The 15,580-nt window shown below is 34.9% G+C and overlaps 6 protein-coding genes, 1 non-coding gene and 1 pseudogene across 8 annotated transcripts; 6 read left to right on the forward strand and 2 right to left on the reverse strand.

The window, feature by feature from the left end:
• The first annotated feature begins 81 nt into the window (after positions 1-81).
• F56F4.4 (Transposase) lies at positions 82-792 on the forward strand. Its single transcript, NM_001374898.1, has 2 exons — positions 82-189; positions 242-792. Exons 1-2 carry the CDS (start codon positions 119-121, stop codon positions 534-536), a joined length of 366 nt encoding a protein of 121 aa, NP_001362028.1. The 5' UTR covers positions 82-118; the 3' UTR covers positions 537-792.
• Positions 793-1,001: 209 nt separating this feature from the next.
• Positions 1,002-2,464, reverse strand: abt-6 (annotated as a pseudogene). Its single transcript has 7 exons — positions 2,330-2,464; positions 2,197-2,283; positions 1,858-2,004; positions 1,745-1,807; positions 1,593-1,699; positions 1,136-1,544; positions 1,002-1,091 (listed from the first exon to the last, which is right to left on the reverse strand). Coding segments are annotated over exons 1-7 (1,038 nt in total).
• Positions 2,465-2,933: 469 nt separating this feature from the next.
• F56F4.3 (Sodium-dependent dopamine transporter) lies at positions 2,934-5,956 on the forward strand. Its single transcript, NM_059369.6, has 16 exons — positions 2,934-2,979; positions 3,027-3,287; positions 3,333-3,480; positions 3,526-3,660; positions 3,721-3,961; positions 4,011-4,091; positions 4,136-4,238; positions 4,389-4,556; positions 4,600-4,679; positions 4,729-4,847; positions 4,896-5,044; positions 5,091-5,231; positions 5,286-5,426; positions 5,475-5,573; positions 5,617-5,721; positions 5,769-5,956. Exons 1-16 carry the CDS (start codon positions 2,977-2,979, stop codon positions 5,898-5,900), a joined length of 2,106 nt encoding a protein of 701 aa, NP_491770.3. The 5' UTR covers positions 2,934-2,976; the 3' UTR covers positions 5,901-5,956.
• A 1,079-nt stretch (positions 5,957-7,035) lies between these two features.
• Positions 7,036-8,058, forward strand: ttr-55 (Transthyretin-like family protein; the record flags this gene model as incomplete). Its single annotated transcript, NM_059371.5, has 3 exons — positions 7,036-7,113; positions 7,578-7,710; positions 7,757-8,058. Exons 1-3 carry the CDS (start codon positions 7,090-7,092, stop codon positions 8,056-8,058), a joined length of 459 nt encoding a protein of 152 aa, NP_491772.4. The 5' UTR covers positions 7,036-7,089.
• ttr-56 (TransThyretin-Related family domain) lies at positions 8,042-8,683 on the forward strand. The gene is made up of 3 exons (NM_001129015.4): positions 8,042-8,136; positions 8,182-8,323; positions 8,372-8,683. Exons 2-3 carry the CDS (start codon positions 8,257-8,259, stop codon positions 8,647-8,649), a joined length of 345 nt encoding a protein of 114 aa, NP_001122487.2. The 5' UTR covers positions 8,042-8,136; positions 8,182-8,256; the 3' UTR covers positions 8,650-8,683.
• Positions 8,684-9,722: 1,039 nt separating this feature from the next.
• ttr-58 (Transthyretin-like family protein) lies at positions 9,723-10,417 on the forward strand (the record flags this gene model as incomplete). Its single annotated transcript, NM_001026335.5, has 3 exons — positions 9,723-9,728; positions 9,775-9,913; positions 10,069-10,417. The coding sequence occupies 3 exons, from the start codon at positions 9,723-9,725 to the stop codon at positions 10,353-10,355; spliced, it is 432 nt and encodes a 143-aa protein (NP_001021506.4). The 3' UTR covers positions 10,356-10,417.
• Positions 10,418-10,777: 360 nt separating this feature from the next.
• F56F4.8 (uncharacterized protein) lies at positions 10,778-12,072 on the forward strand. Its single transcript, NM_001129014.4, has 3 exons — positions 10,778-10,965; positions 11,016-11,319; positions 11,380-12,072. The coding sequence occupies exons 1-3, from the start codon at positions 10,879-10,881 to the stop codon at positions 12,009-12,011; spliced, it is 1,023 nt and encodes a 340-aa protein (NP_001122486.1). The 5' UTR covers positions 10,778-10,878; the 3' UTR covers positions 12,012-12,072.
• A 3,153-nt stretch (positions 12,073-15,225) lies between these two features.
• Positions 15,226-15,334, reverse strand: T09B4.21. The gene has a single exon (NR_101565.1). It is a non-coding gene; the product is annotated as an Unclassified non-coding RNA T09B4.21 (non-coding RNA).
• Positions 15,335-15,580: the final 246 nt, after the last annotated feature.

The following is a 15,580-nucleotide window of genomic DNA, read 5'->3' on the forward strand; positions in this document are numbered from 1 at the left end:
TCTACTTTTCCCTTATTAAAATTAAATTGTTCATTTTCCGTGACCGTAAACAAGTTCTTATATCATTTCTATCCACGTGTTCAAAATGTTCAAATGAAACTATTCGTTGACACTTCTCATGGACACCACAATGGAGAATAAAGCTCTGCCGATTAAGAAGAAACGATCGAGAAATGTTCCAAAAGAATAGTAAGTTTTAGAAAATAGCTGAAAGATGAGAAAGGCAATTTTAAATTTACAGTTTCCAAATGGATCTTCCACTCTACGTGATCGACGCTGAAATCGACGAAGCAGTTTGGCAAGGATATAAAGATGAAGAGAAGAAAAAGGAGCTTAAACGAAAACTTGATGAAGTAACAAAAATAGTAGAGCTTCAAATTGCTGAAAAAGAACAAAATGGGCTGAACCATAAAGAAGCAAAGAGAGAAACAGATGCGGCAAGAAGGAAATTGTCAAAAGAAATCAAGAAATCCAATAACATGCAACATAAATATAAGTCGACGAGCCGTGAAACTGTGAAAAAAATAAAAAAATAATTAGCAATGAAAAAAAAAATTATCAAAATAAATAAACTGGCATGTGAAACGTGGCTTATTTTTTATTTTATTTATTATTCAAGCTCCTCCCATTTTTTAAAATAAACTAATAAATGAAAATTTCAACGAAAGGTCAGGTATGGGAGGAGCTTAAATAAAAAACAAAATAAAAAATAAGCCACGTTTCACATGACAGTTTATATATTTTGATAATACTGTTTGATTGAATTTTAGTTTTTAAAGTAATGAATATTTGAAAGTTATAAATGTTGCCATCCATCCTTCTTGTCCATTGGACTACCCAATCCTACGCGTCTAACAGTTATTCTGAGCAGTTATTTTAGAATACTAAACTCTTTGCGAGTCTTTTTTCTTTCAGCACTAATTTCATTCAATATTTTCGAGCAGAGGCATATTCTTCTGTGGTAATCAAACGGATGAACGTATCCTCAAGTGATGCTTGGGTCAACATGTAGTCTTTTGCATTGACTTTCTTTGCAAGAATTTCCACTTGATTGTACTTTCGGACCATTTATCAGATTTAGATTTTTGAAGCTGAAACATTTTAATTCAAAATGGATCACTTGACAATAACAAACCTCCCAAACAATACTAGTAGTCAAACTTGATTCTGGAGTTTTCAACACTGCATCTGGCTTCTCTTCACTGACAATTGCAATAACCGATGTCAAACCTTCCAAACTGTTGAGAACAAGAGTCATCATGTACGTGTTACCATATTGAGATTTCAATGATTGACTAGTTCCTAATGCAATCATTTCTCCTCTATGAAGAATTCCGATACGTGTACACAAAGCTTCACATTCTTCCATTGAATGAGAAGTAAGAACGATTGAGCATTTCCCCTGTTCCCGCATCTCATGAATGATATCCCAAATTTCACGGCGAGCACGCGGATCGATTCCAGCTGTTGGCTCATCAAGAATGATACACGAGGCACGAGACATTAACGCGATTCCGACCGAGATCTTCCGTTTTTGACCACCGCTGAAAGTTTCAAGTGAAGAGTGATAAACCATTCAAATAATTTTAAACCTTCAATTCTTGACAAGCTTGTAACCGAAATCTGTCATTCCAACACAATCTAATACAAGTTCAACTACTTCCTCGACATTCGGATATCCTTGAAGCTTTGCCATTATCTGCAATAATATCATTCCATTTAGTCGTGAAAACAACTCATTTACTCTCAACGTCTGCCTGCATGAGATTTGCTGGAGCATCGCATCAAACTGTGGGCAACCAATGTGCTGAAATAAAGCCAAAATGTGTATAATTTTCTTTCTCTCATTCAGGTTACTATGGTTTCTGTAATGTCATGTCCATACATTGTTGCACTACCTCCCGTTGGAATAGTCAATCCAGTGATAATATCAAATGTTGTAGTTTTTCCAGCTCCATTTGCACCGAGAATTCCAAAGCATTCTTCAAAATCTTTTACCAATCCCTGAAGTTTCAAAAATTTCATTTTTGCTCTTAAATGTTCCAACTAGTGCTGGAAAAAATGACTTAACCAGGCCTCTGCCCTTTAATTTCCAAAGATTCTGGGTATCACGGCATCTAATTTTATCGTAACAGTAGTTTTCAATAATTATTTTGAGGACTTCATTGTTTTTTGCCACCTCTAATTCCAACTTACATCAATCCCAAGAACTTTTTCATTCTTATCAACATCCTGAACAAGTTGCTCTTCCTCTTTTACAGCTCAACACGATTCGATTCCTTTCTGAACATTAAAATATGAAATTCCAAGATAATATCATCCCACTTACGTATCTCTTCCTTTCCCGCGGCTGAGATCTTCTGTGCGTTCCACTGAAACATGCTCGTCGGATCGGTTTTAATGTTGCACATCCAAGGAATATTGTTAAAAGCAATCCACCGAAGAACAGGAAAATCAACTCAATAACTGAAAGTGGGATAAATAGAAGATATATTTCTTGAATTTGTTTTAGAGGTTCGTGAGCGACCGTACTTTTTGAATGGTTTTTTGCAAATTTTAAATATCTTCAAAAGTGAAGTGTTATGAGTTTACACATCCCTAAAATCTGAGTTAAATTTGATAAAATCCAAACCCCTGTACTTATATTCGTAAAAATAATTAAAAATTTTAGACATGAATAATCAAAATAAAACATTTAAAAAGTGACAAAAATTATATCAATCTATTTATATCTGACATTGAATATAAATTTGAAAACCACGAAAAAAACTGCTCATCTTTGGAAGTTTAAAAAATTTAGAGATTGGATAAATCAAAGAAAAAATTCGAAACAAAAAGTGAGTAAATCCGGAGGGAATTTACCAATTTTTTAAATTAAATTGAATTTTTGAAACACGTGAGGCGTGGAAGGAAATATATTTCATTTCTCAATTTTCCGTTTAATTTTTTGGTGAATTTCAAGTAGTTAACCGCGTAATGGTGAGAAACGATCTCTTATTTTCGAAACTTAGTTTTTGAAGTTATAGATTCGAAAAAGATTGATTAGCACTCCAGAAGATCCTAAAGTGAAAAAAGAAAATGATACGAAGGAGAATTCACCGGAGAAAAAGCTACTTCAAGAAGAAATCGAGTATAATATTGTGTATGGATATGACCGGAAAAAGAAGAAAAAGAGAATGGATTCTACGGAAAGTTCGTCAGAAAATCCAGATGGAATTGAGAAATTTGATAATGATGAGGAGCTGGCGATTAGTCCAACTGGAAATCCAAACTTAAATCCGAGCAAGGTATAAAATCAGATATTATTGAGCTATTCTCAAGTTCTATTTCAGATTGAAGCCGAAGAGCTGGAACAGGAAATCGGCTCCCGTAACATATCCCGTCCGAGTACCTACCGTCAACTGTCTCTTCTTCTAAGCTGTGTGACACTTTTGAAGAATAATATGGTTTTCATTGAATGCTTTTTTAATCATGGCGGAGGTAAAGCTTCAAAGTTTATTTAAATCTCAATTTAAGTTCTTTCAGTATATTTCTTCGTTCCATATTTCATTATTCTGTTTGTTTTGGGAGTTCCCATGGCTATATTTGAACTATCTTTAGCACAATTCTCTTCAATTCCAATGAATGGAATGTTCACTCGAATGGCTCCAATGTTGGGAGGTTAGTTATAGAATTAAAGCTATTAATGCCACGTAACAGAATAAAAATTTGAAATTCCAGGAATCCCATGGTTAATTCTCTGTCTTCGTATCATCTACACTGTATATATTGCATTTGATCCTCGCTTTTTACTATATGCGTACAAAAGCTTTGTTACCGTAATCACAGGCAATATGAATTGGATTCACTGTGATGATTATAAAGGTGTACGGTGCTTTGATCCAACATGGTCATGCAAGATTAATGAGTTTCGTTTGAATGGGGAATGTGTTAAGGATGTGCATATTAGAAAGCTAGCTCAGTAAGTTCAAGGTTATAATGAACTCATAAGTACCTGTATTGTGTTTCAGGCAACAAGATTATGGACTCTTGACTTATTTTGGTCTTCGAGAGTATCGATTAATTAGCATTATTCCTTCGCAAATTTACAAGTAAGTTAGAATTGAAATACTGAAAGAAAATAACGCTTTTAAAGGGAAATAAATGGATTGGACATCATGGACAATATATTGGCGGCGCTGGTATTTTTATTGATCGCCGGGTTTATAACATATAAGGGACATCGATTTTTTGCATCGGTGAGGTCTTGTTTTCTGCTCCATGTACAGTAAATTTAGAACAACATTCGAAATTGTATACTTTAAACCTTATTGCTAATTTTTTTGATGATTGCATACGCATTTTGTTATTTATTTGATACCACTTTAGGAAAAATACTATTTTTCCAGCTCGCCGGATTCTTTGTATTCCTTCCTATCCTTGGAATGATTCCAGCCGTCATTCTTGTATATTATGATGTTGGCTCCCGAAAGAAACATTTCTTTAATCAAATACTGAAAAATAATGATATTACAAAAATATTCGAGTTGTCTGCTTGGCTGAATGCAGCGAGAGTGGTGCGTGGTTATAAGCATTCATTGTAATAATTTTTCATTGCAGACGGTGAAAACGGTGTACATTGCAGATGGAACCCTTATGGCACTTGGGAGCAGAGCAGACTTCCGACATAATTTCATCAAGTAATATATTCAACTACCATTCAACTTCAGCAAAAAACCTTTGTTTCAGAGATGCTGTTCTTTTGGCTGCTTCTGGTGCAACTTATCGTCTTCTTCTCTGTTTTGGCATTTTGCCAATTTTATACGTGGCAAACGATATCTTGTATCCTTTCGCAAAAACAGTTTATGGTGAGTTTTTAAATATAAGAATTGAACTTTCAAGACTTATAATTTCAGCAAGAGGAGATCTTGTACAATTTCATGCAATTGAGTTATTTTTCTCTGCTCTTCCATCGTATGCAATTCCTGGAATCAGTCCAACTGTCACATTTTTCGTCTACGCAATGTTGTATGGAACTATTAACTTTGCTTTTGTAGCATATCAGGTATTATTAAACTATTTGTTTTTCAATAGAATCAGTTATGGTTTAGGTTATTACATTTGAAATGCTTATTAATGCATTGCATCATTTGTTCCCAAGACTATTGTATCTGAAACAGAAAAGTGTTCGAATTTGTATTATCATGGCGACAGTAACTCTTTTATTATTTTTATACATTTTGAGTTTGCCGGTGAGTTGAACTAGGCGTGGAACTAAGTTCCTGAGCAATAAAAGACAATTTCAGTACAAACAACTAGCAGTTGGATACCAGAAAGAGCTGGCAATTGACGACTATGTTGTTGGATTGGTGTCAACTACAGTATTCATTCAACTGATATCTGTGTCAATTGTATATGGATACAAACGGCTTCTCATCAACTTTCTAGTATGTATGATCATACTGCAATTCTGAACGGCAAAACTTTAATTTCAGACAATGCTGAAACATCATCCAGTCACTTATAAGCTTGTGGAAAAATGCCGTGTATTTTTGTATGTCATGTGGGCATTCTTTCTCCCGATTTCCTGTTTGGTGCGTTTGATTGACAAATCATTTGACTAATTGAAAAGTTCAGGTTTCAATTTGTTCGATTATCGTCAAAAAGTATCAAATCTATCACTGGCCGTTGGTATTGTACGCTGCTATCAGTGCACTTCCATTGATCTACTTGGCGCGAAAGGTAGGAATATAAAATGGAAAGAGTACTTCTATATGGTCAAGATTCAGCTGACCATGTACATCATGCGAAAAGAATTTGTCAGTGGTCTATCACAAACTCATCGTTGGCAGCCTGCAAATGAAGGACACGCAAGAGAAGTGGAACATGATGAAAGAGCATCTGGAGTCTCGAATAATTAAACTTTATTTTTAAAAAAGAGTGTAAAATATTAAAACTTGAAAATAAATGCAATGAATTACATGTTCTTTTTCAATGTTACACTGAATGGTTACGGGGAAAATTTTTACTTTATTGGAACATCTGAAAATTCTCAATTTTTTATGGTAAATTTAGAAACGATGAGACTTCTCAAGAAAAATGCAAAGTTACAACTTGTCCGAAATTTATTACAACTTCATTCTTTAAAAGTCAGTCATTTTAACTTCGTAACGGTTGTCTTTTGGGATGTTTCTGCCTTTTTGGAAAGCAATTTATGCAAGCTTATAAGCTGTGTCAAACTAAACTATCACATTTTATAAATCTTCTAAAAAAATAATAATATGAAAGGACGATTTATCAGCAAATTGGTCGAGAACTTTCCCAAATGAGAAACTACTCATCTTATAAAAAAATAAATTGTGATGCGAGTTAGCTGATCTTTGACGACAAACGAAGAGTTGGATTTTACATGATTGTAGAACCGGCAGTGGTTCCACCAGCAGTTGTTCCAGAAGTTGATCCAGAGCCAGTTGAGCCGGATCCTGGAATAAGATATAATTGTTATCGAAAATATTGCTCGTGTGTTTAAAACAACTTCAGAACCAAGCCGTCACATTTGTATACCTTTCTTTCCCTTTTTCCCCTTCTTTCCTTTCTTTCCATTCTTTCCCTTTTTGTCTTTCTTGACCTTGACTTTCCGAGCACGTGGCATGTGCTTGAGTCTTTGATTGACAAGATATTTGGTGATACAGATATGAAGAATCATCATGATAATTGCAAAAATGAGCCCGAACATGATTCCGAAGAGCAAAGGGCACAGATGAGCTCACCACAGCACCACTTTCTCCTGCCTCTTGTTCGTTACTTGATGGTGGAGGAGAAGGGCTTTCTGTTGTGGCGGACATCTGTAAAAATACGTTTTTGCTAAAATGTTGATAATAAAAACGTTTACAAACCTTATAATTTTCCCGTTCAGGTTCACAAAACGAATTGGATATCGATGAATGACAGAAGATCGACAGAAAACTGGGAGTGATTTAGATTTTATCGATTGATATGCAATCGGAAAATCACGTAGAAAATCCACCCGACCTTGGTGTTTATTTAATAGGATGTAAGTATCACGTAAATGTTATTCAAATTTTGGAGAAATTCAAAATATTTCTAAAAATGCTTCAAAGTCTAAAAGTTTTGGTGAGTTCATGAGATTCTACTTGGATTTAAAACTGGCTAATCCAGCCACCTCGCCCACAGAAAAACTTTTCTGAAATACTTAGAGAACGTTTAATAACAAGTGAAAAAGAGGGTGAAATAAGAGACGAGAAAAAAGTACCCCGATGGCTCTCTGGTCAGATAGAATTCATACAATACCTATTAAAAAATTTCTAAAGGTTTCAAAGTGCTGAAAATGATTATTTTCAATTGTATTTTAAACTTTCTTTTCGATAAAAAAATACTTTTGAAGAAGGTACAATTAAATATTTGAAAACCTCTTTGAAAAAGGAAATTATAGTTGAAATAGAATCAACAAGAAAAATACGGCAAGTGCACTCCTTCGTACCGACTTGTCAAAAAAAATGTTTGAAAAATATATGCACCTCCGACATTTTTTTTTAGTTATCGTGCCATTTATTAATTTTTCAATATTTTGAAATTAGATTCTGCTTCTCCTGCTAACAAGTATCTCATTGGAATTTGGTGGAATGCAGTCGTTCTATATCACTGGACGACTCATGTGCCGTGGAAAACCTGCTCCGTTTGCCGAGCTGAAACTTATTAATACACACGGTGGTATGATATCGATCGATTTTTAACTATTTTTCAATCAAGTATTCAGAAAAGGAAACTCTTGTCCTTGCTGAAGATGTCTTCACTGATCCAGGTGGTCAATTCCAAATATACGGATACCAATTTCAGTTCGTAGCGATTGATGCAGCTGTTTGGGTTTACCATGAATGTTTCTATGACGTCGGTATTCATCACGGTTTGTGTAAAAGCAAAATGGAGATGGATGTTCCAGCGGAATTCAGGAATTATGAGAAATACCCGAAAAAAGTATTTAATGCAGGAACTATCGATTTGGAGAATGGAGTACAAAATCCCCAATTGGAAAAAAGTAAATTAAACCGTGAAAATTAAAATTTGAGTCACGAATTTTACTGTAACACCTCCTCTCTCTTCCTCCTCTATCTTTATTACAATTTCATCAACATGAAAGTAAGTTTTTTCTCTTTGAAGTCACCTACAGAAGTATTTTTAAAGGTATTTTTCTTAATCTTTGCCGTGTGTATCCTGTCAGTTTGTGCTGATAAAAAGTCCATTCGCATCACTGGACGGATGATGTGTCGTGGACAACCAGCACAATATGTACAACTTCAAATCCTAACAAAGAGGCTTTTCACTGGTCAATATACTTTGATGAAAATGCTTCATAAAATTGAAATGTTTTCAGGTAATGCTATCATGGCTGAAAATGTGTTCACTGATCCAAATGGTTACTTTGACATTGCTGGATACGTTGATCAATCTTCTGGTGTTCGAGGTCGTTTTTGGGTTTGGCATGAATGTTTTTCTCAAAAGTATCATAAGGATCCGTGCAAAAATTGGTTTGGGCTGAACATTCCTGATGAGTTCGTAACCGGCGCTGCATTGCCCAGAGCTGTATGGCCACTTGGAGAAGTTGATTTAGAAGATGAGCAGAAAAAAGAGTACTTGGATAAATGTAAATGAATATTTTTTATTGAAATAAATAATTTGTTCCATTTGAAAGAATAAAAGCTACAGTTTTTCTGGGAAATGAGATTATGCGAATTTATGAATCATATAATTCCAGGCGCTTCCAATGCCCCACAAAATATAACAGTTGACAAAATAATAAAAGCTTGCCCTTGAAGTTTGTATGCATTCTCATATTCTAGAACACTTCCACTGCCATTTTACCATTCTCAAACAAGAAAGTTTCTGAGAGCTCTTGAAACTCAAAATTTTACTTGGAATTTTTTTAATGTTAAAAATATCTCAAAACTGGGCGTTTCTTTGAGGAAATTTATGACAGAAAATTCAACTGGTCGATTATTCCAAGATCTATAGATCGTTAGTTTTAAAATTCAATTAGAATCGAAGAATACCAACGCATTTTTTATCGTCCACTCAGGAACAAAATTATATTGTCAGTGTACATATAACCCTGAATATTTTAAAACGGTTTTATTTGACTGTAACTTTCACACTGATTGACACAATTTTGATACATTATCAATCACATGCATCCAATTTTTGATGAGCTCTCGGAAGTTCCAACTTTATTTCACCCAAATCCCACGTCGTCTATGGCAATGGACCTTCATTAATAAAGAATTGAGGAATTTGGATCTTGAACCAGTTTTTGCACGCTTGGATCCGAAAACACGTCACGTGCAAATGTATCCCCACCTGGAATTTTATCAGATTACAGATATTTATAAGTCAAAACTCACCTATTGTTTTCATACGCACAAGCTGCAGTTCAACGTATTGTGTTGGCAATCCGTGACACGTAAACGTTCCATTGATTCCAATCGATTGTTCACGAGCATATGTACTCCATACAGTAACAAGAAATAATAGGAGAAGACCTGAACTGAAATTTAAATTAGAAGACAAGTAGAAAAAAACACTCCACTTTCATTATGAAATACTTTAGGAACGATGACTTTGAATTTTAGAAAAAACAATTTTTTTTTCAAAAATTGAAATACAAATGTGGCATACAAATAAAAGTTATGTTGATCAATACAATTTTACTCATTTCGTTTTCTGTGACGATGAAGGTTCGTAACTTTTCAATTATTTTTATGCTTATAATAAGGGTTTCAGACAATAATTCTCATTGTTTTGGTTATCATTTGGAATACGAATGCTAAAGAGCAATCGGTTCGAATCAAGGGACGTTTTACTTGTCATGGGCTGCCAGCACAATACGCTGAGGTTCAACTTGTCAGCAAAAAGATAATAGGTAAGTTTGGATCCGTGAAACCTCGAAAACTTATGACAGAACCTGAGAGCATATGATATTCAGAAAAAGATGTTCAAAAAATAGATCAAAATTCAAACCATTTGCAAAACCAGCTGTGTGTTCTCAAAATGAACAATTCACATCTTACATTTCAGGAGGTGATGCATTTGCTCGTGATGTGTTCTCCGATCCCAGTGGAGCTTTTGAAATTGCCGGATACATTGATTGGAGTAAGTATTCCAAAATTGACGTACGTCTCTACATTTGGCACAATTGCTTCGAAAAACCCTACGAGCAATCCGATCCTTGTAAAAATTGGTTTGAGTTCAAAGTTCCAAATATTTTTATAAACGACGGGACCCTGGCACAGAAGAAATGGGAATTGGGAGAAGTCAAGTTAGAAACTCCGAAATACGGGAAAACACTCGATGCTTGCGATTGAAATATCAGAAATTTGCGAGAAATGAACTTGAATAAATATGTAATAAATAGTTTTTATAGCTGGATCATTTGAATAATTACAAATATATTTCAGACTACATTTTCCCACTCTATGGTTAATTGATATTCACTATCAGAATAACATTGTTAATATTTTTTCAAGGAAAAAACATTTTTATATTGTCCTCCGAACCAGGGCTGAATCCGAAAACGGTTTAGAGCGTAAAATTAAAAGAAAAAATTGTGTACAGTTCCGAGTGTACTTGTTCATCGTATTTCAATCGATAGTTCCATGTTTTCAGTCAATAATACCAAAATATTGTTTTTTGGTACCAAGTTTACAATATCCCCTCTCTCCATTCCCATGAACCAATATCTGAAAATGGGCGGGACTCTCAGACGCGGAAATTGGCAATAGTGGCCATGTTGCCTGAAATATCTCCCTCGATATCATCCTTCATCATTCGGTACATTTATTGTTTTACCATTACATCGTGTGCTCATTTCCTTTTTTTCCTGTAGTGATGGCAACCTATTTCGCTGGAAATCTTATTTTCCCAATCACTGCCTGTGGACTTTTTATGATGGGAGTTGCTTGTTGGATGATTATGGTTAGTTTATTTCAGACAAGGTTATAATTGAAACATTCAAAAATTTTCAGCAACACATGAGTCTCAATAAGATCTACTCGCAAAATGAAATGATCCAGAAACTGTTAAATGAGAAGAATAATTCTAGAATCAAGAATATAACTCTGGAACAAACAATGGAATTACCTGAGGATAATCTCAAAGATGAATCCATTGGATCTGATAATCTAAGCTCTCCATTCATGATTCCTTATATCTCAGAAAGCGATTCGGAGGAGGAAGAAGGTGATCTCACAGTTTTGATGGAAGAAGAGGAGAAATCTCTTTCATCGGGATATGATACGGAATCTGAAGTCGACATTGAATGGGAGCTTTGTAAGTTTTTGAAACGATTTTTAAGAATAAAATCCATTTCGTTTCATTTTCATTTTTTAGACAAGATCTCACGAGCTCCACTTGGTCCTGTCCCAATGGAACAAACCTATCTCACTTTCACATGTCATTCAACTGGGCTCTATGTGAAAGCTGTAGTAGATGAGATGCACACAGTTATCGATATCATGACTTATGAAAAAGATGACTGCTTTAAATGGACTGAAACAACTTGCTTAAAATGCATTGAAAAAGTTCGATGTGTTCTTGCTGATGGAAAGTGTCCAGTTCCATTTGCATTGGACATTTTTGTAACGGAAGCAGATATTGAACATTCGGACTCTGAATCAGAAGCTATCGATCAGCAAGGGACGGTTGTCAATGTGGAGTTAGAATCAGAAGAGGAGAAAACAATTATTACTGCTGGAGAATTGAATTCGGACTCTGATTCGGTGGCTATCAATCAAGAAATTAATTATGAATTTAGTGTTGAATTATCAACTTCTTCAGGAGAAAATCAATATTTGGAGTCTGACAGTAAAGTAATTGAAGAGAAGATTCAGTGCAAACCTCTAGCACTTGAAGTCTTTGATTTCAGTTGTCTGGATTACGAGTACGATTACAGCGATTGGATCAGCTTTGTCGAAAAATCTGTCGTTTTTGGTTTTTATGTCTCTTCTGATAATTATCTGTAATTTTTCCCTTGTTTTTATCATTTGTTTTAGTAATTGTTTTTAATAAATAATGATTTATAAACTGGTTTCAAACGTTTTCAAGTCGGTTTTTCAGTGGTTTTATTGAAGCTTCAGATCTCAATTTACGCGGTTTGCAAATAGGAAATTTTCAGGTAAATCATGACAGTATACAAAGAAAAAACTTATAACTATCGTTAAGAACAAGATAAAAAATTCGATTCGAAAAACGGAAATCTAAAATAACGGCATGCGTTCAAAATTGACAAGAAGCTTACAGCAAATTCCACGTACTTTTTGTTATACCGTATTCAAGTTCTCCCAGTATCACACTCCTTCTCATCGTATTCAAGGCGGGAAAAGTGTCAAAACCAACAAATCGTAAATGATGAGTGAATGCATCAATCTTCATTCCTTTTGTTTAGTCGCTCAAAAAAAGTCACAGGCGCCATCACTTTTCCATAGCCCATGATTCTGTCAGCCGAAACTGTCTCCACTTGCCGTTGGTATTCGGAATCAAGGATTTTATACACAAAGGTAGGCATGTTTATGTTCTGTTTTAATAGTTAACCAGGCGAGTTATTCCAGTATGATATTGCAGTTTCGGGGACTATTTTTTAGTTTGTATTTGTTTAACAACGATTAAAAAAGTCGCCAACTGGCTTTTTCTTGGCTACACACAGTTTTTCGGAAGGCATTAATTGTTCGTGGTCTTTTAATTTTAATAGCCGATTCTTACTAAATTTGTGTGGTTGGAGGTAAAATATAACACAATCCAATTTGGAATTAGTCAAAAACTCGATTAGCTTCAAAGGTAAAATTATTTTTTTAAAAATTTCAAGCGTTTACACCCCTGATTAGGATATGAAGTTAATGTTGTTAAGCTTTTTTTAAAGTTATACCAGCGTTTTGGGTGCCGTATTTCTACTATTATTCTGCATGCAATACTAATAGAAACATCAAAAGAATTACGGTATTTTTCCTGAATCTCTTTTTAACCGATATCAGTATCATGTTTATGTTGTGTATTAGTCAATGATACACTTTCTCCGCTCAAACCGGCTTACGAGACCCCTCCCTCGTTTTAAAGGTCCCCCGCCGCCGGGAGGTGTGTGTATATGCATGTACTCCTTATTCCCGCGTACAGTTGACCTCCTCCTCTTCCTCACAAACACTGTTTGCACAATGAGCTCTCTCTCATTCTACCTAACAACATAAAAGAAGAGGTGTACAGCCCTTATTATGCACAACACACGCACTATCCAATATACTGTGTGTGTATGCGGCTGCCTCCTTTTCTCGTTCAAATTTGCCGGACGAGCAAGATGGAGAGAAGTGAATGAGCTAATGTGCTCTCTTTGTATGTGCGTATTGTTTGGGAGGAGATTGACGCGAAAAAGTGTTAGTAATAGTAATTAGGAATAGCGAATTTTTTGTCTTAGATGAAGCCCGTCTAAATTTTAACAATCCGGATCAGGCATTGAAGGGAATACACCAGTTCCTATAGTTAGTAATTGAGACATAAATCCCATCTTGTCCCACAACATTATTCTCATTTATGTACGTTTTTATTACGGTCGGGTAGTTCCCTATACATCCGTTTATTTATGGAAGTGATTGGTATCTATAGTAGTTGGTGGAAATTTTCGAACGTATAGTTACTCTAACCTAAAACAAACAACGAATACTTCCAAACAATGTGGAGGTTTATTTTTTGAGAGTGGTATCACGTGTCAACTGCTTTTTCCTCTTCTTCTATCTCACAGAAGCTTAATTTTTATAAACAAAAATGCGTCCAAAACGAAATTCGTAGGATAAATTATCTCAGAGTGCAAACATGATATTTTCAATATATACATACGTACTTATTAGTGATGATTTTCCAATAATCTAATTTGCCACTATATCTCACTTTCATATTTTTGAAAGAAAAAAATATTGTTTTCCTATTAAAATTATCACTGGTTTCTACCAAAGACAGACGATAAGTTTTCTTTCTTGTTTCTCTCTTTCTCATCCTTTCGATTCCATCTCTCGATATGTATTAGTTCATATTTATGCGTGTTTTCGGCTGTACGCATCTTTTCTTTCTATTGATTCATCACAATGATTTTATGAATGGTTCAACTGTTCTATTGTTTTAATCGAAGTAAATATGGTTGACTGAAAACTTTATACTGTTTTATGAGATTAACTTCAACCCAATTTCCTGCTTCTTCTTTCGATTGAATAATGATGCATTGGTGTCAATTCCTAAATAGTTGTCAAAAATTAACTAATATTTCTCAAAGTAAACAACTCTTTATTCAACAAACTTAAAAATAGTCCTCCCAGAAAAATTCAAAATACCATTGTAGTCTTTCAAGTCAAATTCAAACTCTTCGTTGATCGCTTGAGTTTGCATTTTTTGTAATTTTAAGAGTACAAACGAAGTTCAATCTTCTGAAGAAATTCGTATCTTGCCCTTGAAACACCTAACACCTCCGCTGAATTTAACAAACCATATACTAAATTTATTTTGGGTGCCATGCAAATAAGAATGTTCTTTCTATTTTCCAAAATTGAATCTCGTACCCCTTTTGTAGGAAAACAGCATGAGTCATACTGGACCATACAAGTGATTTCCGCTGTCAAAATTTATATTCTCTACACTATCTTTAAGAAATATTAAAATTTTTACAGTTTATGAGCTCTCAATTTATTTCTCTCATTTCGAAAATGGTCATAAAATGTTGTTCTGTTTATGTTTCTTCTGATAACATTCATCAACAACAAAACATTTCGTAATGTTATTTTAATATTTTAAAAATATTACATTTGAAAAGAAAATGCTATGAAGAGTTTCTCAATATCAAACGTACAAACTGATAAAGATCAGCTAAAGATAATAGCTTATTCTACCCGATTCTGTGAGGATTTTTTGCTTATGGTTTTTTTTTCAATTATATCCGTTGGACCTAATAATCCGGATAATCTATTGATAGCCTTTCTTCATAGTTTTTACCATTTTTACCACTGCTCAAATTCTGGGCACCAGTCTTTTGAAGCTCCAGGCTGCCAGCATTAGCTTCTTCCTCACTATCAGTTTCCAATGTAGTCTTCAACTTTCTCAGTTAGTAACAGTAGTCTTTTACTCTCCACCCACCCCATTCTTTTTTCTCCGTAGAAAGTTGTGGATGTACTCCACACCTGTTCAGTACCTATCTGCGTCTCTCTGTCTTCTACACTATTTCTAACACATTTACCTCTACTCTCCTCTCGATGCAAATAGTGTGTCGATCAGCGAGACGTTCTCAGCCACCATTGTCATCGCACAGGCATTCACTGTTCTTTCCTGCTTTCCGCCCCACCGCCACCATCACTGCACCATACCACTAACCACGCCCACTTTTTGGCCCTGTGCCAAGTGGCCCGACGTGAAAGAAAAAGAGAGACGCGACTGTTCTTCTTTGCTTCGTCATACACACAGACATATAGACAGAATGGGTGTACAGTGTGTCTGTGTGCATACCACTTTTCTATCTTCATATTTCTACAATTTTTTCTACAATTTTGTGTATATATGTGTGTAA

This window comes from Caenorhabditis elegans, chromosome I (assembly GCF_000002985.6).
Source record: "Caenorhabditis elegans chromosome I".
Taxonomy (NCBI): Eukaryota; Metazoa; Nematoda; class Chromadorea; order Rhabditida; family Rhabditidae; genus Caenorhabditis; species Caenorhabditis elegans.

Coding starts and splice junctions, on each gene's coding strand:
- F56F4.8 (NM_001129014.4), top strand. CDS start 10,879: ATGGCAACCTATTTCGCTGGAAATCTTATTTTCCCAATCACTGCCTGT. Junction 10,966..11,015: donor TTGCTTGTTGGATGATTATG/GTTAGTTTATTT, acceptor AAAAATTTTCAG/CAACACATGAGTCTCAATAA. Junction 11,320..11,379: donor CGACATTGAATGGGAGCTTT/GTAAGTTTTTGA, acceptor TTCATTTTTTAG/ACAAGATCTCACGAGCTCCA.
- F56F4.4 (NM_001374898.1), top strand. CDS start 119: ATGGACACCACAATGGAGAATAAAGCTCTGCCGATTAAGAAGAAACGA. Junction 190..241: donor AGAAATGTTCCAAAAGAATA/GTAAGTTTTAGA, acceptor TTAAATTTACAG/TTTCCAAATGGATCTTCCAC.
- F56F4.3 (NM_059369.6), top strand. Junction 3,962..4,010: donor CATATTAGAAAGCTAGCTCA/GTAAGTTCAAGG, acceptor ATTGTGTTTCAG/GCAACAAGATTATGGACTCT. Junction 5,045..5,090: donor TTGCTTTTGTAGCATATCAG/GTATTATTAAAC, acceptor GTTATGGTTTAG/GTTATTACATTTGAAATGCT.
- ttr-56 (NM_001129015.4), top strand. CDS start 8,257: ATGATGTGTCGTGGACAACCAGCACAATATGTACAACTTCAAATCCTA. Junction 8,324..8,371: donor AACAAAGAGGCTTTTCACTG/GTCAATATACTT, acceptor AAATGTTTTCAG/GTAATGCTATCATGGCTGAA.